The sequence below is a fragment of the Drosophila willistoni genome (genome assembly GCF_018902025.1).
Source record: "Drosophila willistoni isolate 14030-0811.24 chromosome XR unlocalized genomic scaffold, UCI_dwil_1.1 Seg144, whole genome shotgun sequence".
Classification (NCBI taxonomy): domain Eukaryota; kingdom Metazoa; phylum Arthropoda; class Insecta; order Diptera; family Drosophilidae; genus Drosophila; species Drosophila willistoni.
Window position 1 is genome coordinate 5,462,845 of NW_025814057.1, and position 24,588 is coordinate 5,487,432.

General features: G+C 38.0%; 4 protein-coding genes and 1 long non-coding RNA gene across 5 annotated transcripts in view; 3 read left to right on the forward strand and 2 right to left on the reverse strand.

Annotated features, from left to right (window-relative positions):
• LOC124460722 overlaps positions 1-24,588 on the reverse strand; it is a 35,941-nt gene that overhangs the window by 6,301 nt on the left and 5,052 nt on the right. The window contains exon 2 of the long non-coding RNA XR_006954738.1: positions 8,498-8,668. This is a non-coding gene — a long non-coding RNA (uncharacterized LOC124460722). The remainder of the gene's footprint in view (positions 1-8,497; positions 8,669-24,588) is intronic.
• Positions 2,152-3,185, forward strand: LOC6639137 (larval/pupal cuticle protein H1C). The gene has a single exon (XM_002062126.2). It carries the CDS (start codon positions 2,653-2,655, stop codon positions 3,160-3,162), a length of 510 nt encoding a protein of 169 aa, XP_002062162.1. The 5' UTR covers positions 2,152-2,652; the 3' UTR covers positions 3,163-3,185.
• LOC6639136 (zinc carboxypeptidase) lies at positions 6,599-7,861 on the forward strand. The gene is made up of 2 exons (XM_002062125.4): positions 6,599-7,321; positions 7,381-7,861. Exons 1-2 carry the CDS (start codon positions 6,603-6,605, stop codon positions 7,784-7,786), a joined length of 1,125 nt encoding a protein of 374 aa, XP_002062161.4. The 5' UTR covers positions 6,599-6,602; the 3' UTR covers positions 7,787-7,861.
• Positions 9,566-12,753, forward strand: LOC6639135 (cytochrome P450 4d8). The gene is made up of 4 exons (XM_002062124.3): positions 9,566-9,757; positions 11,221-11,674; positions 11,733-12,295; positions 12,365-12,753. Exons 1-4 carry the CDS (start codon positions 9,601-9,603, stop codon positions 12,715-12,717), a joined length of 1,527 nt encoding a protein of 508 aa, XP_002062160.1. The 5' UTR covers positions 9,566-9,600; the 3' UTR covers positions 12,718-12,753.
• Positions 12,762-14,368, reverse strand: LOC6639134 (probable cytochrome P450 316a1). Its single transcript, XM_002062123.1, has 4 exons — positions 14,212-14,368; positions 13,735-14,164; positions 13,145-13,665; positions 12,762-13,090 (listed from the first exon to the last, which is right to left on the reverse strand). Exons 1-4 carry the CDS (start codon positions 14,366-14,368, stop codon positions 12,762-12,764), a joined length of 1,437 nt encoding a protein of 478 aa, XP_002062159.1.

Sequence of the window (24,588 nt, forward strand, 5' to 3'; positions counted from 1 at the left end):
AAATTGCCGATGATATTGTTGTTGCTAGTGCAAAATGAGGGGCTCTAAAAAGAAACCGTTGAAATGTTAAGCACTCACATGTGATTCCTGTCTGTTCAATAAAAATTAAAGATGAGAATGATGAAGACCAAGACCAAGCCCAAGAAGAAAACGATTTTAAGCCAATTCAGAGCACAGACAGAGCACCCCACACACACACACACACGCACACACACACATACACAATCATCTTGACGATTGTGAGGCAAAACGGAAATAAAATCAAGCATAAATGCCATAATACAATTTATGGGCCAAATTTCATAAGAACCATAATGGACACACACCCACACACAGCGACACACACACTCAAACAGTCTCACCCTGACTCGCCCTGTCTTCACCCTCCTCTCATATATGCTATATATACATATGTATGTTGCTCGTGAAGCAAACAAAGGTGACTCTTGTTGTTGGTTGACTTCAAGTTGGACTGAAACTCAACTCGAAATCGACGTATCCGTAATCACATTTCATGCCGTAGAGAACTTGATGCTATTTATGTGTCATTTTCATTGCGCAAAAACTTTTTTTTTCTTTTTGCAACAGTCAAGACAACAATGTCCTCCACTCCAGCCTTGGATAAATCGGACATGGACACAACACCGCCCACCTACCATCTACCACACCCATAGTTCCACTCTCCATTTCTCTTTTGCTGTTTCTTTGCCAAGTTAACAACATTTGCTTTACGTTTGCCAATTGCATTATAACTCAATTGTAGCTGAGCGATTTTTATGGACATGAAAAGCTGAATGAGATCGAAAACGAAATCGACAACGACTATAACGACAACGAGTCAACTTCAACTCCAAGTGTTGGTCTTGGCCCATTGAAAAGTCAGCAGCAGCAGCAACAAGAAAAGATGAGAACAGGAAGTAACTTTACTTCGAAATTGATCAAACGAATGGATACACAAGTGCAAAAATCTACACTTAACAAAAAGCATAGCCCTCTCCTCCTTCCACTAGTCTTTTGTCTCGCTTTTTGTTAACTTCTCTTGCAAAAATTTCAGAATGTTATATACGAATTGCAATTCTGTCATTTGCAAATAAATAAGTTTACAAAGTGTTAAAATTATTCGTATTAGTCGTACTTTATGAGTACTTAATAACAAACTAACTAACATAATAAAACAATAACTAACAAAATAATTTCATCAAAATCAAAATTTAAGTGTATAACCTTTTACGCTGAAATCTATACTATAAAAAAAAGTTCTAGGATCGAATCGTCCCACAAAGAATTAATGGATTACAGATTTCCCATGTAAACTTTGTAAATTACTGAGACGAAAATATGTTCAGGCTAAGGAGGCAGGGCTGAAATTTAAGTTGCTTTATCGCTGGGAAATTTACTTAAATTTGAGTGATTTTAGTTTTAATTTTTAAATATTTCGAATATGTCTATATTTGACCACTTTTAGGATATAATAACAGTACTTAGAGAGAGACTTTATTCTCCTTTACTCTTAATACTAATAAGAATCCTGAAGGTGAAAAGAGAACAATGATTGAATTTAAAAAAAACTTTGCGACTGACAAAGAACTCTTATATCTTCATATATAAAGAATAACGTAATGCTCATAAAATATTCTTTCACTGGAATATAATGTCAAATTCGAATTTGAAATGGATTTAATTTTTATCTTTTTACTACAGTTTGCTTTTAAATTGTTTAATTCTCAATAAGGAAGGGATTTTCAATAGTAATATGTTAACAAATCATAAACTCATTAGCCAAAGGCCATTGATTGTGCGAGTGTTGACAAGTGAATAGATTTAAACAGAGTAAAGTTACGAGTTCCAATTGTCATTTCTGATAATATACCGATAAAGTGTCTCTCATTGTTGACCCACAATTTGTGATGAGGATGGATAGCAGCGTGTACTTGAGAAAAAAAGGCTTGAGAAAAAGAGAGAGAGAGTGTAACAAACGGGAAACTGAAAAAATGCATTAACAATTTTCCTTTTTCATCGACTTTAATGCATCTCCAATGGGCCATAAATTGTGTTGGCTGTATGTATGTTGTTGTTTTTATTTTGTTTTTTGGGCATACCTTGCACTTGATGGCACTTCAGAGTCGACATCATCATCATCATCATCGTCATCATTGTCGTCATTTTAATCATTATCATCGTCGCAGCAGCAACCCAATCATCCATTGAAAGTGGAGCAAGTGCGGCGACCTGCTCAGTTCAGCTTATGTAATATACCATACCAATAATGTATGTATGTCTAGGCATAAATATGGACACTTACAAGTAGGTCAGCCACGCCCTCGCCCTAGCCCTCTAATAGACAGTCAGACAGACAGGTAAGCCACTTGCTGTCACGTTGAATTTCAGAGCAATTGTAAAATTGATTTGCCACGATCAAAGAGATAGAGAAATGGATAACTGAAAGTCACGCAAAAGCCAATCGCATTAAGCGAAACGGGTTTATTTCGACTAGATTGCGGGCGGCTGGCTGCGTCGGCGTTAGATTCGACCCTACTTATAATAGATCTGGCCAAATCTAAATGAATATATATATATATGTGCCTTAGCAGCAGACTCAAATAGCAACAGTTGTCGCATTACCCTCAAAGTCTCAACTTCAATTTAAATAACATGGCTAACCAAATCCTTGGAATCGCTGCTTCAATCCTTGTTCTGTTGTTGGTACCAACCGCCTGGGCTGGTATTATTGCCCAACCGGGATCTGGCATTAGTTATCTGAGTGACGAACACGCTGTGGCCCACACCCACCAGGATGTGATTAGAAATTTCGATGGTACTGTCTCCCACTATGCCAAATCGGTGGCCACACCCTACTCTCAAGTTCATAAACAGGACACAAGAATTAGCAATAATGTGTATCAGCCGGCCATTGCCAAGACTTTGACCTATGCAGCCCCAGCTCCAGCTCCAGCCCATGTTGCGGTCCATCATCAACCCACTCTCTTCACTCAGGCCGCAGCACCAGTAAGCCACAATCCAGCAGCAGCAGTCTATCAGCAGCAGTATGGCCATAATCCATCACCTATTGTTAGCCATCAGCCAGCTATTGTTCATTATTCGCCAGCGGAGGCTGTTTCTCATATGACTTTCGATGGCTTTGGCACACATTGGGGCTACTAAGCGGCATAGTTATTAATTTCTACAAAATGTTATTTAATCTGCATTTAATAAACTGTTTTTTTTTTTATTGTTGACTATGTACTTGTATCTGTGTTAAATATTATTCTTATTGTCTGTCATTTCTCAACACAAACCCTTAAACTATTCGAGAGCTACATTCATAAAATTATGGCCATAAATGTGATTAGAACTGCAATTTCTATCGGTAGAGACAGGTAAAAGTTGAATTCAAATAACTTACTCTTGGTCTTTCATATTGACATGATTTAATAGAATTAACACAAAGAAAGGCATTAAGCATAATCTTGGCCACGTTTTTTCACTCACGTCTCAATTTTTTGGGTGTTCTTGGCTGCGTAAACAAATCATAAAAAAATCCACACAAAGTGCACTACAAATAGCCCCAAGTACGACATTAGCTTGATTCCCTGGCATTGGTCTTCTCTTTCTTTAGTGGATTTGGTTTTGGTTTGCCTTTGGTTTGGGTTACGTGATTTGTGCAGCGCCAACTTAAAAATCGGACATGAACGGCTACGTGACTTGCATGGCAAAAAGTGGTCCAAACAAGGAGCCCCAGGAAGCAGCCATTGCGAACGAAGAAACAGAACTCGAGAGCAACTGGGCGCACTTTATGAACTAATCTAATTTTTTTTTTTCTTCTTTGCCTCATCCTTTTTGGTGTGTTTTTTTCTGTTTTTTCTTGTTCTTTTGTCGTTATAAATTATGCACATTGACAACTGTGTTAGGGTCCAATCTAGAAATTGAAATCAAATTTGTGCAGCCTCATTAATTTCGCCCAAAGAAAGAAAGCTCTCAAAAGTCAATAGTCGAAGTTTTGAATTGCTCAGGGCCGCAAGCAGCAGACATTTTATTTTTTTTTTTTTATATAATAATTTTTTTCTGCTCAATGGGCAAATCAAAAGAATTTCCTTTGCTATTTTCTTTCACTCATAATTTGCATAAATGATAGCTTCATTAGATTGGCTATCATTTTAATGACCAAACTGATTATATGGAAAAGAAAATGAAGTAAGTAAGTCGTCTCGCCGACTTGGGTATACCATACACCAGGTGAAACAAATATTTAAAATTTCGAAAACCAAATGTATGTCTACTAAATTGTTTTAACATGCCTCATACCATTTGCTATCTCGCTCACTCTACAAACACACAAGCACTCTAGCGCCGCCACTAGCCAACGGCCAATTCTGCCCTTATGGATCGCGTAGCAAAATACGTTCATACGTATATTTTGTATGTTTCTAGTCCGATTTCAATCAAATTTGGTAGTTTGATAGAAATAGATAAGATTTATTAGTCTGCCAAATTTGATCGCGATGGTCAAAAAATTGCAAAAGCTAATCGGTTTTTTCTAAATTATGGAGGCGGAAGTGGGCGTGGCAACATATTAAAATATATGTGTTCTGCGCGCATACTAAGCCAATATACATACTAAATTTGGTGACTTTAGCTTTGTTAGTTTTCGAGAAAATCAGTTTTGTTTAATTTTCGGGGGCGGAAATGGGCGTGGCATAATTTTTAAATAGTCAATATCTGCGCGTCTATTAAGCTAACTTACATACCAAATTTAATGTCGGTAGCTGTCATAGTTTTTAAGAAAATCAGAGTTATGTAAATTCCGGGGGCGGAAGGGGGCGTGGCAAAAAGTTGGAACAATTATTTTCTGCCCGCTAACTAAACGAGTATATAAACCAAATTTGATGTTTCTATCTGCTATACTTTTTAAGAAAAACAGTTTTATGTAAATTCTGGGGGCGGAAGGGGGCGTGGCAAAAATTTGAAACAAACTCGATAAGCGTACATACTACACGAGACTGCATACCAAATTTGGTGGCTCTAGCTCTTATAGTCTCCGAGATCTAGGTGTTCATACGGACGGACGGACGGACGGACGGACGGACGGACGGACAGACGGACATGGCTAGATCGACTCAGTTTTTGATCCTGATCAAGAATATATATACTTTGTGGGGTCGGAGATGCTTCCTTCTGCCTGTTACATACATTTTGGCGACTTTAATATACCATTTCACCCTATGGGTGTATGGTATAAAAAAGAAAGGGAAAAGGTCAACAAAAAACTGGCTCTTGGTGATGAAATTTTCTTCGTAATATTTATCTCTTTTTTTTTTGCCAGTGAAAAAGTAGTTTTGCCAGTCAAATGTGACTAAAGGCAACAATTTGCAAGAAATGAAGCCATAAACTTGGCTTAAATGCAACACAGTTCTTCAGTCCATGCCATCTGCCTGCCCCTTACCCTTAGCCAACTTCCACCCACTTGAGTGCAAAAAGGCGCAATGATAAAATATTTGCCCGAGACCAAGGCAACTAAATTGTTGGCTAAAAGTTGAAAAGAAGAAACACTAAAAGAAGGATGAGAATGATGATGATGGTGATAATGATGATGATGAAGAAGAAAGGCCGGCCGTACTGGAACTGTTTTTGTTTTGCTGCTGCTGTTGGTTCGTGGCTAAAGTTGAGTGGCAATGGCATCACAAGCAAGACCAGAACCAACGCAAGGACCACGACCACGACCACGACCATGACAAGGATGAGGATGAGGATGAGAGCACGAGGATGCCGTCAAAAGGAAGTTAGCAAAATAAAAATGCAAAATGCCCAGTAAGACGTATTTATCAACATAATTACATTTTTTAATGGCTTTTTAAACCGCAAAATGGCAAAGCCGTAAAATGAGATAAAAAACTAGTGCGTATACAAAAAAAAAAAAAAACCCAGAAAACCAGTCGGTGTTGAGCTTGCTTTTAAGTGTGTTGAACTTTTTAATACCCTTTGTCTCAACATTGTATCTACACAATGTATCGACATCCTTAGTAACTTTCAAAATTACAAGTTAAAGTTATTAATCAGTAAGATTGACCCTGACTTTTAAAAATAACTTTTTGAGTGCCTGGATCAGAATGGAATTGCTTACCCTTTTCTTACTTATAAACGGACACATCATCTTATGATGATTAAGAATAACAAACTGTTAATAAAATTCGAATACGCCCTGTTTCGAAATAGAGAATCAAAATGATAGAAAAGAAACAGTTGCAAAGTTGTTTGGACACTTTTGAACTGCGCTATTTTTTTCTCTATTTCTCACGAACTCATCATTAGAATCCAACGAGACCGATCGATCAGCAGTCTGGGATAGAAGAGAAAATAATCAGAAAATTGGATTTTTGCCAGACATTCCCGAGATTTCGTGTCTCGAATATGGAATAATAAACATATATTTCTCTCTCTCTCTCTCTCTCTCTCTCTTTGTGTCTCGGTTTGGTTGTCATTTATTCTCATTTGTTGTCTATTTAATTATTAGGCGTCTTATCGCAATGTTCGCTGTGTGCAAACTAAATTTGCTCTTGCGTGTTTGAAGGGAATGTTAGTAGAGACTTGTGAGTCGGTTCAACAACATGTTTCTGAAAATTTGTAACACTATCTTAGCATTAATCATTGTTATTGTTCACATCGATGCCTTTCCACCAATCCGAAACGATAATGTTCCTAAACCAAGGCTACTTTTGGATAAATATCAAAGCTATGATGATGTAATGGAGTTTTTGGATGTTGTGGGAGAGTACTATCATCCATGGGTGTCGCTGGTTGATGTTGGTCGATCCTATGAGAATCGCCATCTAAAGACCATTGTCATATCCAACAGCGATGGCCGACGTGGAAAGAATGTTATCTTCATGGATGCAGGCTTGCATGCCCGAGAATGGATAACACCAGCTGTAGCTCTCTATGTGGTGGATCAATTGCTGGGTGAATTCGAAGAGAATGCCCATCTGTTGAAGGACTACGACTGGATCATATTGCCATTGGCTAATCCAGATGGCTATGAATACTCAAGGAATGCCGACAAAATGTGGCGTAATACCCGTTCGCCAAATGTAAAAGATTGTTTTGGTACAAATCTGAATCGCAATTTTGATGTACACTGGAGTGAGGGCTATAGCGAATTGCTTGATCCGTGTAGTGAACATTATGCGGGAAGTAAACCCTTCTCTGAGTCCGAATCGGTTGCTATTCGTGATTTAATGCTAGATTTGGTGCGCACTGGGCAAGGCAAAATGTATTTATCATTGCATTCACACAACGAATCGATATACTATCCTTGGGTCTATGAAAGGTAAATAAAACCGAATTGAGGCGTTTCTGTGTTAAAAGTAAATTTCAATTTTTCTTCAGTGTACAAACAAAAAATCATCAAGATCTTCATGAGATAGCTGACTATGGAGCAAAAGCAATGCAAACCTCTTACCAGACAGATTTTAAGGCCAGACAAGGTCATCAATATGGCACAATTGGTGGCAGTAGCCTCGACTATGCCTACAAAATAGGAATTCCTTTGTCCTTCGTCCTCGAATTGTCTGGCAGGCAACACGGTTTTTTTCCTCCACCAGAATATATAGAGACTTTGGTAAAAGAATCATGGGCTGGCATTCGGGCAATGGCCGAAAAGGCCATAGAAAAATATCCTTTAATTGATCAAACGGATCAACAGCAACAACATGACAAATCAGCGGCAAGCAGTCTAGTATCTACCTCAATCTATATCATTTTTGTATGTATAGGCCAATTTGTACTTATATAAAATAGTTGCAATGTATAAGAAATTCTGTAAACAATCAGCTTGATCTCAAAACTGGTTTTCAATTGTGCAATCTAAGACTAAATGCATTTGGTTAAACTCGTTTGTGGCATGGCAATTGAGACTTGACATTGACTTTGCCCTCAACTTCAACTTGAACGCTAATTTCCTACTCTAAGCAAATGCCTATGAATTTTAATATTAAAATTAAATGAGACTGTTTCAAGACAAAAATAGCATTAAGTGCATAGTTTGAACAACACTTTGGAAATTTTGAATGAAAGTAGATATCAATATTTAATGTCTAATAATAAGTTCCTGTCAACTATCCAAAACAATTTCCATTTTCAAAATTTAGCACAAAGAGAACATTGTTGTTGTAAAGAGTTGCAATATATATATATATATATATACATACCTTCTCTATGCTAGAGAAATGCAACTGCATTTCTGTGCATCATTTATATCAATTTCTGTGGCAATTCAATGCCTTAAAAAAAATATCAGTTTTCTCGTTTCGTTTGTTTTTTTCATGTTTTTTTTTTGCTTGTAGTTAAATTTATATATTTAAAAACAAAAAAATCTTCAATTCTCGCTCACACACTGCATTTGGTCACGTGGTTTGGTTTGCTTCGTTCAATATCTCTTTTTACCCATTCTTTTTTTTTATCTCTTGTTCGTTCTCTCTCTCTCTCATGGAATTGTATTACTCACATCACGCATACGACGTGTTGTCCATTGTCCATGGTCCCTTATCCGTTCGGCTGGCTTGTTTGCACTGAATATGGCAACGTGACTTGATTCTCCTGCTGGTTGCATGGTGGGTTGGTTGGTTGGTCGGCTGGTTGGTTGGTTGGTTGGGCATTGTCTGATACATTTCACATGCTGCAATTAATACAACAAATTGCATTTTTAATATGCAAAATTAATGGGGAAAATCTTTTTGAGCCGTGCAATGGCGCAGCATGGCATGAAAACCAAAACAAAAAAAAAACAAAAAAACATACATATATCCAAGCATTTATTTATAACAGTCATTGTGAAAATTGAAAATGCTCATTGCGTCTACAATTAAAAACACTTTTCGTGTGTGTTTCGAGAGCCAGCACACATTCACATACTTATGTGCATTTATTTTTGCATAGTGACCACCATTCGTGCCATTTAAAATAATAAAATGGCATTACAAAGTCAAAGTTGCCCGACCTGCCCCTGCGGACCCAACCGACCAGAAGGAAGCTACTGTTAATTAGTTTTTTCAAAGACAGTTACTCTCTGGACTTCAATGCCTTTGCCTCCTCCATGCCAATCCATCCATCTATCCATGTCCAACTGGTTGCACGGATCCTTTTTGTATGCCGCCATCATCACCAGCACCATCATCATCATCAGGGCAAATGTTTTAATTTCCGCACGAGTGTCTCTAACGGAAATTACTTTAAAAAAAATATATATAAGAGAAAAGTTACACCCAGCATCAATGAATGGGCGATGTCTCCACCCCTCTTCATGTTCTCCTTGCAACAGTCAACTCGAACTTTGTTATCGCCGGTGGATTAAAAACAATTAATAAACAAGCACTCTCGTTCTCTCAAAATAGACCGATTAGCAATGAAAAAAAAAAAAAAATCACTTTTGTGCTATATTCGTATTCTTAGAAATAACTTGCATATATGTGTAATATAGAAATAATCTGGCATAGCACAATTACGATAAGAAAATATCTCTGCACTGACCGCTGACAGTTAGTCAGTCAGTCAGTCAGATCGACCGACTGCCATCGGTAGAAGCTTAAATAAAAACTTTCAGTTGCAGTCATGCTGCTGTTCGCTATAGTCGCGTTGCTCTTGACAGCCGCCTGGTTCATCCATTATGGTCAGAGGTCGCGTCGCCAGGCGGTCGCCAATCTGCCGGGTCCCTACTGCCCCCCACTTGTGGGTGCCCTGCACATAATGTTTCAAATGAATCCACAGAGTAGGTACATTTTGTTTGGCAACAACAGCAAACACAAATTAAACCAAACAAATACAAACAATGAACATTTAAAATAATCTAATAATTAATGCACAAATCGTGTGTACAATAATTGTAAAAACAAAAAGGGAAAGAACAAATAATCAAATTGTGTTCCACACAATTAAACCGGCCAAAGGACATAATTGTTATAATCAGTGGAATTATGAACAAATCAATTAGCCTACGTAAAATTATGGCCAATTCGTTAGCGTTAGCCGATCTGCAAAAAAATGCAACAACTGCATTTACACACATGTAATATTAGAAGTAAAATCAAGTTCAAATGACTCACAAACAGTTGTGGCCTAACGTTGTACAAATTGCATAACTCGTTCCACTTGAACTGGTTTTTTTTTTCATATACTACATCACTATAACAGCGATGATCATATATATAAGCATCATAATAATAATAATAATATTTACCTTTGACTATACAAATGTAAAACCACTTTAGATTAACATGAAGAATTCCCATAGAAAACTCGACAAAAACCAAATTTATCATCTCGTAATAATTTCTTTTCTAAGACTAGTTCAAAAAGGGCATATAATTCACACCACTTGGTAATGGCAGGTTATAAAAAACTGAAAATGCTAAAATTAATTGTATTTCTGGCCAAATTGCTTATATGTACATATATTTGCAGAAAAAAATGGCATTTTATATTCTCAGCTTAATTAAAACCGTTCACAGATTTCACAATCAACTGACAAATAGTCAAAATGGTAAATAAAAGACTTATATAAAATAACATTTGCAGAATTTACGAAACACTTTCTACACTTTATTTTTGGAGTCAAAGCTTTTAAAATATCAAATTTTTTAGTTGACATTAAATAAACATTTAAATAATGACAACAAACTTTTGAAAATTTTTATGAAATTAATCATCAATAAAGTTTGCGAATCGTATTTATGATTTAATATAATTTAAAATCGACTAGATCCTAGCTTGAGAAGAGATTAATGAGCTAAGTGAATAATTGTGTTTAATCTGAATATCTGTGACCTTCACTTTGGTCTAGACAACCATATCCATATCGGTTATCTAGGTTGCAAGCGCGACTCTCGGGTTTCACATGATACATAGTTTTGAATATATGATAAATTAATCTAATTTTCTCTCTCTCTCATTGAGTAATCTTCAACGGAAGTTCTAAGCGTTGAAGTATTATTGATGCTTTTAGTTCTAATCAAGCTAAAAATAGTTTTTTTTATAGCCATTCATAGTTATCGGGGGATCATAATAAATATAAATTTGTGGGATTATTTTTTGCTCAATGGCTTGTTATCGGTGTTATGTGTGTTTGTAAAATATATGGCTAATCTTAACAACACTCACGTTTATGACACGATTATTAATTGGCCAAACCCTCCTACTAAACCACTTACCTGCTTCTATCTCTTTTACCGATAGATTTCTTTGAAGTAGGTCGTGAGCAAGTCAAAAAAATGGGTGCCCTTCAACGTGTTTGGGTATTTAATCGTTTGCTTGTAATTAGTGCTGACAATGAGATGAATGAGCAGATACTAAGCAGCCAAGAACACTTGGTCAAGCACCCTGTATATAGGGTATTGGGTCAATGGCTGGGCAATGGTTTGCTACTGAGCGATGGCAAAGTTTGGCATCAACGTCGCAAGATCATAACGCCGACATTCCACTTTGCCATATTAGAGCAATTTGTAGAGGTTTTCGATAGCCAATCGAATACGTGTATAAATCGCCTAAGTCAACGGGCCAATGGAGAAGTGTTCGATGTCTATTCGTATATATGTCTGGCCGCCTTGGATATTATTGCCGAAACGGCAATGGGCACTAAAGTGGATGCCCAGAAGAATGAAGGCACACCCTACGCCAATGCAGTCAATGAGTAATTTCTGCCAGATCATCGTAGAAACATAATCTTTAGGTTTGCTTCCATTTCGCAGATGCACTGCTTTGATGAGTTGGCGTTTCTTATCGGTTTATCTGCAAAATGAGCTACTTTTTACACTAACCCATCCGCATTTAAAGTGGCGGCAAATGCGAATGATTCGCACCATGCATGAATATACCATCAATGTGATAAAACAGCGTCGAACAACATTGGAGGAGCACCTGAAGAACAAACGACCTGAGCAGGCTAATGAGGATGATGTCGGCACCAAACGGCGAATGGCCCTGTTGGATGTCCTACTCCAGTCAACTGTTGATGGACGACCCCTGTCGAATGATGAGATACGCGAAGAGGTCGATACCTTTATGTTTGAAGGTCATGACACAACAACCAGTGCCATATCCTTTTGCCTGACAGCCATTTCCCGACATCCTGCCGTCCAGGCGAAACTTCTCAACGAGATTCATGAGGTGCTGGGGCAAGATCGCAATCGCCCCATTACCATAAGAGATTTGAATGAGCTCAAGTATATGGAATGTGTAATCAAAGAATCGTTGCGCATGTATCCATCGGTGCCCTTGGTAGGACGCAAATTGCAAACGGATTTCAAATACAGTAGGTGACAAAACATTCTCTAATTGGTCAGACTTTTTTTTTAAATCATTATTTCTCGATTTCTTGTAGGCCATTCAAAGTACGGTGATGGTATTTTGCCAGCTGGTACCGAGGTACTCTTAGGAATTTATGGATTACAAAATTCATCAGAAAATTTTCCCGATCCGGATCGATTTATGCCAGAACGTCATGAGTCGATATCCACTGATCGTGGATCGGCCTTTACTTATATACCCTTCAGTGCTGGGCCACGTAATTGTATTGGTCAGAAATTTGCCCAACTCGAGATGAAAACTATGATTGCCAAAATTGTGCGAGAATTTGAACTATTGCCAATGGGTGAACCAGTTAAATGTATCCTTAATATTGTATTGCGATCTAGCACTGGATTCCAGTTGGGCATGCGCAAGAGAAATGCATAAAAGTTGACTTAAAATATATACATATATTTTCCTTAATTCTTATTTCAACGCTCTTTCAATGCCAATTGAAAACCATTTCGTGAGCCGAGTATTAGCTGTAGATCAAGTTTCAGAGCATCACCATAGGGTAAAAATTCAAATTTCTCTAAAATGGGAGCCAACAGGGATTTGAGAAGCGACACTGTAAATTGCCTGGCCGGACAAGCACGCTGTCCGATGCCAAAGCTAAGTAGTTCAGGAGGATTCTCGAGAAAACGTTCGGGCTGAAAGTGTTGGGCATTCAATTGATGTTCTCCATTGCGTTGCATCTCGAACAGATTGATATAGATTTCAGCTCCAGCTGGAAGATTTCCATTGCCCACCACCGAATGAGCTGAATGAGAGGGAAATTAATTTTTGTTTTGACATTGGATTAAATTCAACTAACTGTAGGGGAAATCAGTAGACAACTCTCGCCCCACAATCACTTGAGGGGGATAGAGACGCAGAGTTTCCATTATGACAGACTCTAGAAATGGCAAACGCTGCAGATCCCAACCAGCAGAGTCTCTGGCCTTTTTAATCTCTTCTAGGCAACGCATTTGGACACTCGGATGACGAGCAATCATGACAAGGGCAAAACAAATTGTTGTACTACACAATAAATAGCCGAAATAATTGCAAGTATTCAATTCGCCACAGATTTCATTCTCCGAGAGATCTCCTTGTAGAAGTAGAATATCCAACAGGGATTGATGATATTTTGCATCGATTATGAAACAATTGCCTTTGGTTTGCTCTTGCATTTGCCATTGACGTCTGTTCTGATTGATAAACTGCTTATGATTGGCGTTTAAATGTTTAATTAGACGCTTTTGACGTCGTCGCATTAAAGGACAGGTTAGCCAAAAGGTAAATCGATTAGCCGATTGAGCGCTGAGAAAACGCTGGCGATATAGCTCACACAAACTAGAAATATACATAGGAGATGGGGTTTGGGGTATAAAACAGGCAACATTCTTCTAGTGGATTGTTTACCTATTCAATGCCACAGTATAATCCTCAGTGGGCCTCACGCCGCAAGTGATCATGACCATTAGATCCATTACAAGAGGTGAGACAACTTCCCAGACATTAAATACTTCTTGATTGGCCTTCTCGGTGAACTTCAGTTCGAATTGAACTGCCCGATAACGACATAAGTCCACCAATTGCATTAGATTTTGCTGCTCGAATAGTTTGCTCAACATCTGATGACGTTGTGGCCATTGATCTTTGTTGCACATTAGTATGCCACCGTTAAGCCAATCTTGCATCAGTTCATTGCCAGTTTCCAAGTATTGTTCATTATGCAGCAATTGTTGGGCCAATTCTCGATCTGCCACTGGTATGAAAAGACGATGGAAAACCCAGCAGCGACTAAATTTTCCATATTTGGCCAAATATGTTGAGCTGCGGTGAAAGAAATCTATTTAGGCATAGGAAAAACCAACTCTCAATTGGCCAAGCACCAACTTTTTGGTGTCAACAGTAACAGTTTGTGCATGGATCCCAGCAATGGCCAAGTGAAGGGACCCTTGAGATTCTTGATCGTTTTACGTTGTCTACGCGTTTTCAAATAATTAATGGCCGATGCCACACAGAAGCACACAAATATGCTCGTCAAGATCATTTTGGCAACTAAATTTCAGTTTTCTTTTTAATATGGGCTATAACTACGCTTGGGGTGAAGATTACGTTTAATTATTTATAAACAATTTTTTTTTTTCGAGGGGGACCTGATAAACCTGAAGTGTTTTGCCTTTATGGCTGGTCAATATTCATCCATAAATAATTCTTTCTTTCTTTCTTAATCAGAAGAATGTTTGTTATTTCTCTTCCTGGCAACATGTTCCACATGCGTTCCACAAATGTGTGTGTTTTACGGCAACATGTTGCTAACAAAAAATGTTGCCAACTTATTACATACACTAAATTTGTTTTTCGAGTTTGTCCCAACAAAAAACACACAAAAATTTAGATTGTCTTTGCTGCGATACAAAATGTTTACAATATTCAAGGGAATATATTTAAATGATTTGTTTTTTTTTTTGTCTCTCTCTCTGTATCTCTCTCTCTCCCCATGTATTTTCATTTTAATATAAGTCACCATATATAGAATTGAACCAATTATCCATTATCCCAGCAGCAGAAGAAGAAGAACATGTATACACATTGCGCGTTAACAAGTCACTTGATTGGCCAAGACGAAAATTGCCAATGCCCAGTGGAGGGAGGGACGGTTGGCTGGTCGACCGAATGGATGGATGGATGGAGTGTGCGCCATCTGATGGCAACATCTCTACAGAGATACACAGATACAAATGGGAATGAATGAAAATGGCATGAAGGGCAAGGGGCAAGCGTCATGAGGGCATAGACAAAGCCAGGAGGTCACATTGCCGTCTTTCTTTACATTTTTTTTGTTAATAAATATTTAAACACTTACCTAACATTTATTGCTGCTGCTGCTGCTAAGGAAGAAGAAAATCATTTCAAAACTATTAAACTAACCAAATTGGGGGCACAAATTGTGGTGTAATGGATGGGGAAAAGAGGAGGTAGTGGACCATTGAGATCCATTCCCACTTGGCCAGAGGCATTATGCCAAACACACACACACACATCTACATAGTAAAGCAGCTGTTGTCCTGGCAAATAACAAACAAATCTTTTGTGCTCATAGAGAGTTTTCTGTTTCGTTTTGAGGTTGTTGGGGTCAGCTGCGACGTTCGACGTTCCACGGGTGGACGACGGGAGGGGAGGATGTTGTAAGAGTTGGTCAACCCTTTCAAGAGTTGAACTGTCAAAAGTACATTTGCCTTGGTTACGCCACAGAAAGATATCCTTGAAGCATGTAATGACAATATCAGAGAACATCTTTTTCCCAACTCCTCACCTCTCCCCCATTCTACCCAATCTATGCCCTGCGGTGCTCTTGGGATTTTGTTGGGGGTTTGTTGTTTGCCGCGTTGATGAAACTTTAATGACACACACACACACACACAAACGGCAGACCAAAAAAGGGCCATGTGTCCATTTCCATTTCTATCTCAAAGAATAATTCAAGCTTCACATTTTGTTCTGTTTTGTATTTCATTTCATTTGAAATTTTTTTGAAGCTTATTCCTCTAATGGCAGCTAATGAAGGTTCTTTTTGTTTCTCCCAGGTTGCTCGTAATACGTTAACTTACCTTACATTTACCTTACCTTACCTCTGGTTAAATGTATATGCAACTCATATGTATGTACATATACGTCAATGTCATGAACAAGTTGAATGGCTGCCGACGCCGCCGCCGCCGCCAGGGTGCAATGGCCAACACCAAAAGCACATCGTGTCCAGCTCCATTTCCATCTCCGTTTCCATCATTGTCTCCACTTTGCGTTGCAAGTAACGCGTATGCAAATTAACAAAACAAAACCAAATGACAACAAAAAGAGCAACAAAATCCAATGACAGCGACAATGAAAACTAAAGGGGGGAACCACAAAAGATACGCAAAAAACCTCAACAAAAAACTGGACAACAAATCCTTTCACAGGGCCTACCGCCAAATATGCAGAAGGCACTACTCCAATACTCGACACACTAGGCACTCGGTATTCGGTAGGTCGCCGTTCGCTGGACAAAAATTAAAACATAGACATAAAAACAATTTACATTTCCATTGTTTCCTTTTGTAGCTACAAGTGGACAAAAAACAATAAGAAAAACCAACAGATAGATGTGCATGAATGGTGGATATGGGGTAAGAGATTGGGGGATACATACATAGACGCTTATAAATTGCAAATGCAGTCGGTCAGCCGGCAAGTTAGAGACAGCAAAAGACACATGAGTAACACAACAGATGGAGAAAAAAAGGAAGCCAGCCAAAAAAAAAAAAGAAAAAAAAACCGCACACACACACACACAAAAAACGAAAGAGAAAGGGGAAATGGATACGGCATATGAAGATGGAGCGATGGAGCGATGGAGCTGTCCTTGTTGGTAACTTTTTGCATGAAATACCCATAAAAATTATATGCACATCAACACTACCGTTTCAGCGTTTGCTACAAATATCTTTTATACTTTGCCTCAAGCCAACATGTAAACACGGCGGCCAAAAGTCAATATAGAAAAAGATCTACATATATCCACATATTTTTTCTATTACGTACACTTTTTTTCATATATGAATTGAATTTATACTTCTTGTAATTCTTTAAAATAAGATGTTGGGCTTTAGAAAAGAAGGAGAAAATGTAAAATTAAATTCTAAAAGTAAATCTAGTTTTGTGTTTTAAGCTAATGAAGAAAGCGTTTAATTAGTGTTTTCTCTAAATGAGTTCTGGCCACACGAAATGTTGGATGTTGTCAGAGACCAAAGTATTTTGAATATTCTTTTGTTCTTAAAACCTCTAAAAAATTAGGGAACATTTGGCTGTTTCTTCTCAAGATATGTAAACAAGCTGAACCAATAAAAAAAAGTTAAAGATAAGTTAACATTTTTCAATAATCTCGCAAATTCACAAACGATTAACGAATACATATTTTTAGGGATCTTACAACTTCCCACATATAATGCTTAAGTAATGGAGGTTTTTTATTTCCAGTTCTAAACTAACATTTTCTTTATCTTAAGCCTGAGCCTGATTCCTATCAGAGTGAAATATTTCGTTTCCAACTACAATCGAGTCTTAACAACTCTTTCCCCGCTTAACCGAAAACCTCAATATTTCGTAAGAAATTGCTGGTCCCTTGAAAAAACTTTGTTGGAATGGAAAACCCGGTAAATCGAAAACCTCTGTAATTCGTAAAAAATTCTGTTCCCTTGCCATTTCAAATTATCGAGACTCGACTGTATAATCAAGAGTAACTAGTTTCATTTGGATAGATATTTAATTTTGGTGAATGCTGCTAAAAGGTTGCCATCAGTCACTAGCTTAAGTCAACCCACAACTGAATCCTGAATCCTCCCCCCTCTTCCAATGTTATCTCCCTAGCTCTATTTCTCCATAACCATACCAAGCTCATTATGACATTGACTTTTGGCATACTTTTTCTGGCTGGCATATTAATTCCCAGTTGTCATATGTCACACTCTTGTCTACCAGGGCCGTATGATTGGGGGTGAACCCCACATAGCTAAAAGCAAAAGACAAATGTTGCCCCTCAATAATATTTTCGACTACGCCTTTGCTGACTGTGTGTAATAATATGAGCTGATGAGCTGATGCGTTATGATTACTGTCAGCAGCAGGCAAGTCAACTCTATGAATAAGCAGCAGTTTCTGCTTCTGGTGTTATTCTCTTATACTCTTGCCCTTTGCTTTTACTTACTTATGTCCTTATGGGCTTATGACGCCGCTTTTTGCCCCAGCCCCTGACACTGCCCCTCTCCTATCACTCTCCTGTGTGTTTGTTTGTGTCTCTGTGACTTATGTGACTTGAGGTGCCCCCGCAGCGCAACGCAACGCAGCGCAGCAACTTTGACTCTGTGACAATTTATCACAGCCAATTTAACCACTTAAGTGTGAAAAACGTTCAGTAGAGAAGAGCCCAAAGTATACATATATATATATCTATATATATATATATATATATATATCTATATATATACAGATTCAGATTCAGAAAGTGATATAAAAGAAAAATATGAAATGGTATAACAACTTTGCAGAAACCTTCTTCAATATATATTGCCAGATTCAACACCCAACATTGGCCACTCAATAAGCTCGCAGTGCTGCGTGGCTGAATACTGAAGTGCCTGTCCCTCCGAATGTCCTTTAGTCTCAGCCTGTCAGCCAGGCAGCCTGCCTGCCTCTTTGCAACGTTGCACTGGCGGCATTTATTTGTTTACAATCTGTTTGCAAAAGCTGCCGCAAGGCTTAAAAATCTGCATTTGCATTTAAAGCGATGATGCCCAACTACACAGAGCATCATATATACGAGGGCAGTTTGATGATTAAATAACTTTTAAGTTACTTTTACGGTCCGAAAATCCCCCAGTATTATGTTGTGTGCAGAAAATGTTTTAAAACTGATTTGCCCATGGCTTTCCCCTTCGTGTTTTCTTTTTTAACTTTATTCGGTTGTAATTCACAACTAGTTTTATCATAGCTTGTTGTAACTTGTAAGCTTTTGAAATAGTTCTATGCAGACAACCTATTTACCTTTGGTGACCTTAAGAGCCATCTCTTATAGTGTTTCATTTTAATTGCTGAAACTAATATATGCATATGGAATATACAATTTAGACAATTGATCAATCTACATCTAATTTAAAATACAGCCATCTTATGCCTATAACCAAGGGAAATTGTTTTGTTAAATCTTAGATAAATAAATTGTTATGTTGCTCTAATACTGTTTATTGTCTTGTTCAATTGAACTTTACAATCTACCATCGTGACGAGTGTGTGTGTGCGTGTGTGTGAGTGTTTGTGTAGACATGTAGATGTGAAATTGTTTTAATTGAAAAAGACAGAACACACAGTTGCAGTTGTGACTAGTTGTGGACTGAAAAGAGCAAAAGTAGTATATGGGATTTGTGCATTGCCATTGATTTTTATGCAAATCGACAAGTGAATCATTTAATTTTTCATATTCTCCAATCAATGAGTTGGGAAAATTAACGAAAACTTTTCCAATTTTCATATTTGATGGAAAATGCTTGTCAAGGCTAGGCTATTTTTTTCAATTGAATAAATTTCAAGTACATCAAATATTATGAATAAAGACCCTTGAGGTAAATTTTGGTTAATCGTTTTGCAATTGTTTAAGAATATTATGCTCTTAAGTGTCGATTAGGCTATTTGTTTATATTTAACATTTGTTTCATTATAAATATATGTATATATATAGAATGTATATGCAAAGATTTTATACAAAAATACAAGCTTATGTATAGTCTTTTATCCTTAATGCTGGGCCAGGCCAATTCAGTTAGGCAGCAGCTCAACTGAAATCGGCTTTCAGCAGCTCAAACACATACAGACACTAATACACACAATACACGCACGCACACACACACACACACACACACACACACATAAAAGTGCAAACTCATGTTTTGTTTGACAAAATCTGTATAAACCCAAAGAGTAAATGCCATGGCCAAGGGAGATGGTGATGGAGTTAGAGCTGCAGCTAAAGCTGGAGCCGGAAAAGTAGCAGCAATCAAACGAGCTCAGCAGCTTCCACTCATGAGTCGGCTTCTGCAAGACGAAAGTGTGAGTTTGTGGGCAAAAGAATGGGTGGGTGGTTGGTTGGTTGAATGTGTGTTAGAAATAGGTGTGTGTGTGCGGTAAATGGATTGGCAACAGCTGTGGGCCAGTCTGACTTACCCACTTACCCCAAAATGATGGAATTGGCCTCTATCAATGATGCTTCTTCTACTGCTTGGCAAGGATGAGTAAGAGGATGAGGGAGCAAGAGAATGCACCCTCCCCTACCACAAAATGGACACGTGTTGCTCTTGGTAGCACTCACACAATTTTCCCACTCATTAAAAATTTGCATAATTACATCGCGAGTTGCTGTTGCTGTGGCACTCCTCTCCAGCAAAGCCCACTGCCTCCCCCTCCACCCACTCATTAACGCGGGCGCGCTTTGAAGTAGACGAAGGATGTAGAGAAGATAGACTCTCTCGAGTTTGGGGGACTCTGTTTATAACCTGCAGCCAAATGGCGGCAGTTTTGTTAATTTATGTGCACAAAAGTAAATGAGCCTTTCATGACACTCAAGAGCCCCCGCTCTGTGTGCCCAGAGCTGGGAACTGGGATTGGGAAGCTCTCTAAACGGGTCCGCGCTCGCTGTCGTGCGAATTTGTTGAATTATAAATGCATGGAAATTAAAAACAATTACACTAAATTACATTTCATACCGCAAAAAAAAACACCATAAACAAATAAACTCTGCATAACGTGATGCTAATCCCTTAAGTCAACCCGATCAACCACTCCCACTGCCTCCTGTAGTGAGCAAGATAGAGAGAGAGAGAGAGACAGTTAAAGGGGGAGGTAATGAGGAAATGCCATCAATTTGCATTTGCATTTGGCTCATTAGCGACACGATCCGATCGATGGGCAACCTATAATTTATGATTAACATTTTGCGGAGAAGTACAAACTGAGGGTCACTTCAACAATTAATCCATATGAGTGCAGGCACTTGATGCCAATTAGTTTCATGGCACATCTCCTAGTTAGCCCTTGATATTTATTGGGCCAACAACCAACCACGAGGCGACAGTGCGCGCATTTGGCATTTGACAAAATATTGCGGTTTTCACTTCTGGCCCCGAACCAAAACCAAACAACATTTATGCCATAAGCTTGAAATGCAGCGAAATTTTCCCCTCGTCGTGTGTGTGTGTGTGTGCCTTTTTTTTTTGTGTTGTTTTTATAGCATATATTTTATTTATTTAAAATATTTTCACTTCCATATTTTCCCCATAAAAATAATTAAATGTCAACAGTATTAAAAACAATGAGAGGCCATCGAAATAAATAAGCTGCAAATGCAAAAATGGCCCAATAAGCAAATTTGTCATATAATATGTATATATATAGGATATAATACTAATAAAAGATTTTGCAGAATAAATTTTAATCTAGAATTATATCATTTAAGAAACAGTATAGGAACTATTTTATTTTAAGAATAAAAATCGAATAGACGAACATTAAATTTTTACTCAAAACTTGCATCCTTGGCTCGAATTCAATCTTTTAAAAGAAGATTCTTTTAAAGGCAACATAAAAAGGTGTACTTCGGGGTTGTAGGCTTCGCCAATCTTTTTTCGCTTCATTTAGTTGCAATTCTCAACTAGTTTTAGCGTTCAAGACATGGAGACATGGCTATTGGAATTGTGAAGTTCTTTAGCAAAGTCTGCTGATGATAGAACTTGGTGGATCTTGAAAGCTATACGGACAAACTGCTAACCTTTTTGTGTTGCCTTTGAAATAATCTTTTTTCGGAAGATTGATTTCGAGACGGCATTTAAGGTTCAACTTAAATTTGAAAAAGATCGTAATCTAAGCAGATAAAGTTTTGACTTCAACTCAATTTTTTTAATTTCGTAAATTAAATTTGATTTGTTGGTGATTAGCTTTCTCTTATTTAGTAACTCTCAATCTATAACTGTTAAGAGTAAATGAAAATTTCATTTAAATAGACATTAATTAACATTCAAACATAAAGAAATTTTCACTAGTAATGCATTTAAATATATTTGGAATATATTGAAGAACGAATGACCAATTCAATATCAAAACAAACAATCGGCGACAATGTCAGAAAGAAAAAACACAAAAACTTTTGTCAACTTCTTTTTATTTTTTTGTTTTTTTTTTTTTGTGTGAGTTTTCTTGTAGTCAAATCCGTCGAGTCTGCAGTATTTGTCGTTGTCATTGAAGGAGCTAGGAAATTGCCTGCCTGGCTAAGCCGTAAGTCCAACAAGAAAAATCACTTTTCCACGAGCCAGCCCCAGGATTTGGGCACAAAGGAAGCAACAAAAGAGACAGTCAGTCACTAGATACAAAGGGGGGAGGCCGGGTAAAAAGTAGATTTGCTTTCGATTTTCGACAGATTTTTCTTTTTTGTTTAATATGCCAAACACAATTTGACTTTTATTCAATATGCAAAAGATACACATCACAATTTGTTGTTTGTTTTTTAGCAACTTTTTAATCTTGCTAAAGGTTTTTCTTCTTCTTCTTTTTTCTATCATCGCTCTTTAAACGACTGGAGATTGGAGTGGAATGGAGTGGAGTGACTTGGCGTGGATTGGGCTTAGGGAAGATGTAAGAAAAAGTTTACGTGCTGGGCGCGCTCTGAGCAAATAGCATTAACTTTTCGCTAGTAACCACCACACAACATAAAAGATGTTGTGGCTAGATTTATGTTGGCAGTTTTACAGTTATTTGAAGCACTACCTAAAGACAGTATCCACACCCATTACAAAGACACACACAGAAAGCAGGGGAAACAACAGAAACAGCTACTTAAGCCAACGTTGAGTAAACTTTTCCAACTATTAAAGTATTAAGTCCAAAGAGTGGACGAAAGAGATCTCTCCTTCTGTAAATGCACAAAAACAATGCAACTAGGCCAGCATCCTAGCCTCCTGCAGTTGGAAAACTTTGTCTTTCGACTGGTTGGTCGGTCGGTCGGTCGGTCGGTCGGTGTCTACTTATGCGCCATGCTTAACACTTTTTTTTCGTGTTGTTTCGTGGGCGAGAGATACTGGGCTTAAGTATATAATAAGCGTTAGCTACTCCTCAGGCTAAAGTGGGTCAGATTAGAGGGAGGTGCCACTTCGGTGCAACACACTGTCAATCATAAAGTTGTGTATTAGAAAGGAAGGACTTCGACTTGAAGATACCTTGTATCAAGCAGTTTTCGACGACAACGTCTTCATATACACCAGATCAAGCATTCTGGCTTAAAAGCTGGAGGTTTTGCTTATAGATGAGCTATTTGGACAGTTTCCATTTCCTAAACAGATAAAGATCCTGTACTTTTCTGGCCCTTTCGAGACTAAGACTTTTTTTGTATGTGAAGATTTCTTCAGGTTGGAGATATATATATATTATTTAGTCCTTTGGCATTTATTTTTAAGTGCTTTCAAGCGGAAAGACTAAAAATTCACAGAGTTTTCTAGTTGAAACTAAATAAATATGATTTGTGGCAATTCTATCCACCTGACTCTGCATTTTTTGCTAAGCCAACTTTTAACATATTTTGACATATGTATGATAAAGCACAACCACCCACACACACACACACACACACACACACACGCTCACACCCTTAAAGACTGTCAAACAAAGCAAGAAAGAAAATCTCAAGTTCTCTAGTCTCCCTTTTTTGCTTTATATTCCAGATATATGCATTCGTCTCAGCTTTAAATCAATGTTGACAAAACTTTTATTGGATAAGTTTGTTTAACGACAGGCAAAAGAAAAAAAAAAATGCCGGGTGAAGGGGATCAAGAAAAAGGACAGGTAAAAACGCACAAAAATAAAAGTTTTTTTCCCCCTCATTCTTTTTGTTGAAAAATCAAATTGAGCAAAAGTTGATCTTACAAAGAGTCGGCAAGTTTTTGCTAGAGCAGCATCAAAAAGAGACAGAGAGAGAGAGAAAGAGAGGAAGAGAGAAGAAAGCATTGGACGTGGCAATTTAGTAATTTGATTTGTGCTCAATGTGCGCACAATTGATTAGCCATTCTGCAAGTTCATGAATAACCAGCCAACTCTAGCCCCAGCACTCACTTATGTACCTTGACTTTTAGTTTCTACTTATGAGAAGGCGGCATCTCCTACTTACCCACTCCAATTCACTACTACTCCTTGGCGGCAGGTGGCGGCAGCTTGCCGGCAAACTGTTATCTAAAGTTTGTGTGCCTGCTGCTTTTGTTCCTGCAGCAAACCACAACTGTTGCCGAAAGGATTCCGAGCTTCCTCTCCCTTTTAACTCACATGGATGCTGCATGCATGCATGATGCTCGGGCTGGGGGGCCGGGGAGGAGGATGCCGCAGACTCCTGCTGTTTAATATGCTGTTAAATTGCATTAAATTTTGAAAAGAGTTGGCTTGCGGTTTTCCTGGCTTTCTCTGTTGCCCGTTTGAATGTTGGCTGACTGTTGGCGGCTGCCTGTGGTGCCAGATAAGCGTATTACCATTGCAAATTGCACACTTTGGTGATTTATTTGTTAAGCAAATTAATAACTGAACTGAAGTGAACTGAACTGAACTATGCTGAGCTGAAAACTGAATTGAATCGAATTGAACTGAACTGGTCAAAGCTGAGCTTCAATGTCACACAACAGGTCGACATTAATTGCCTGGCAAATAATT

Excerpts from the sequence above, each read along its gene's own strand:
- LOC6639134 (XM_002062123.1), bottom strand. The coding sequence starts at position 14,368 with ATGATCTTGACGAGCATATTTGTGTGCTTCTGTGTGGCATCGGCCATT. Across the intron at positions 14,165-14,211 it reads GTTACTGTTGACACCAAAAA|ATTTCTTTCACCGCAGCTCA; the intron begins GTTGGTGCTTGG and ends ATGCCTAAATAG. Across the intron at positions 13,666-13,734 it reads TATACTGTGGCATTGAATAG|TTTGTGTGAGCTATATCGCC; the intron begins GTAAACAATCCA and ends GTATATTTCTAG.
- LOC6639135 (XM_002062124.3), top strand. The coding sequence starts at position 9,601 with ATGCTGCTGTTCGCTATAGTCGCGTTGCTCTTGACAGCCGCCTGGTTC. Across the intron at positions 11,675-11,732 it reads TACGCCAATGCAGTCAATGA|ATGCACTGCTTTGATGAGTT; the intron begins GTAATTTCTGCC and ends TCCATTTCGCAG. Across the intron at positions 12,296-12,364 it reads GCAAACGGATTTCAAATACA|GCCATTCAAAGTACGGTGAT; the intron begins GTAGGTGACAAA and ends GATTTCTTGTAG.
- LOC6639136 (XM_002062125.4), top strand. The coding sequence starts at position 6,603 with ATGTTTCTGAAAATTTGTAACACTATCTTAGCATTAATCATTGTTATT. Across the intron at positions 7,322-7,380 it reads TATCCTTGGGTCTATGAAAG|TGTACAAACAAAAAATCATC; the intron begins GTAAATAAAACC and ends ATTTTTCTTCAG.
- LOC6639137 (XM_002062126.2), top strand. The coding sequence starts at position 2,653 with ATGGCTAACCAAATCCTTGGAATCGCTGCTTCAATCCTTGTTCTGTTG.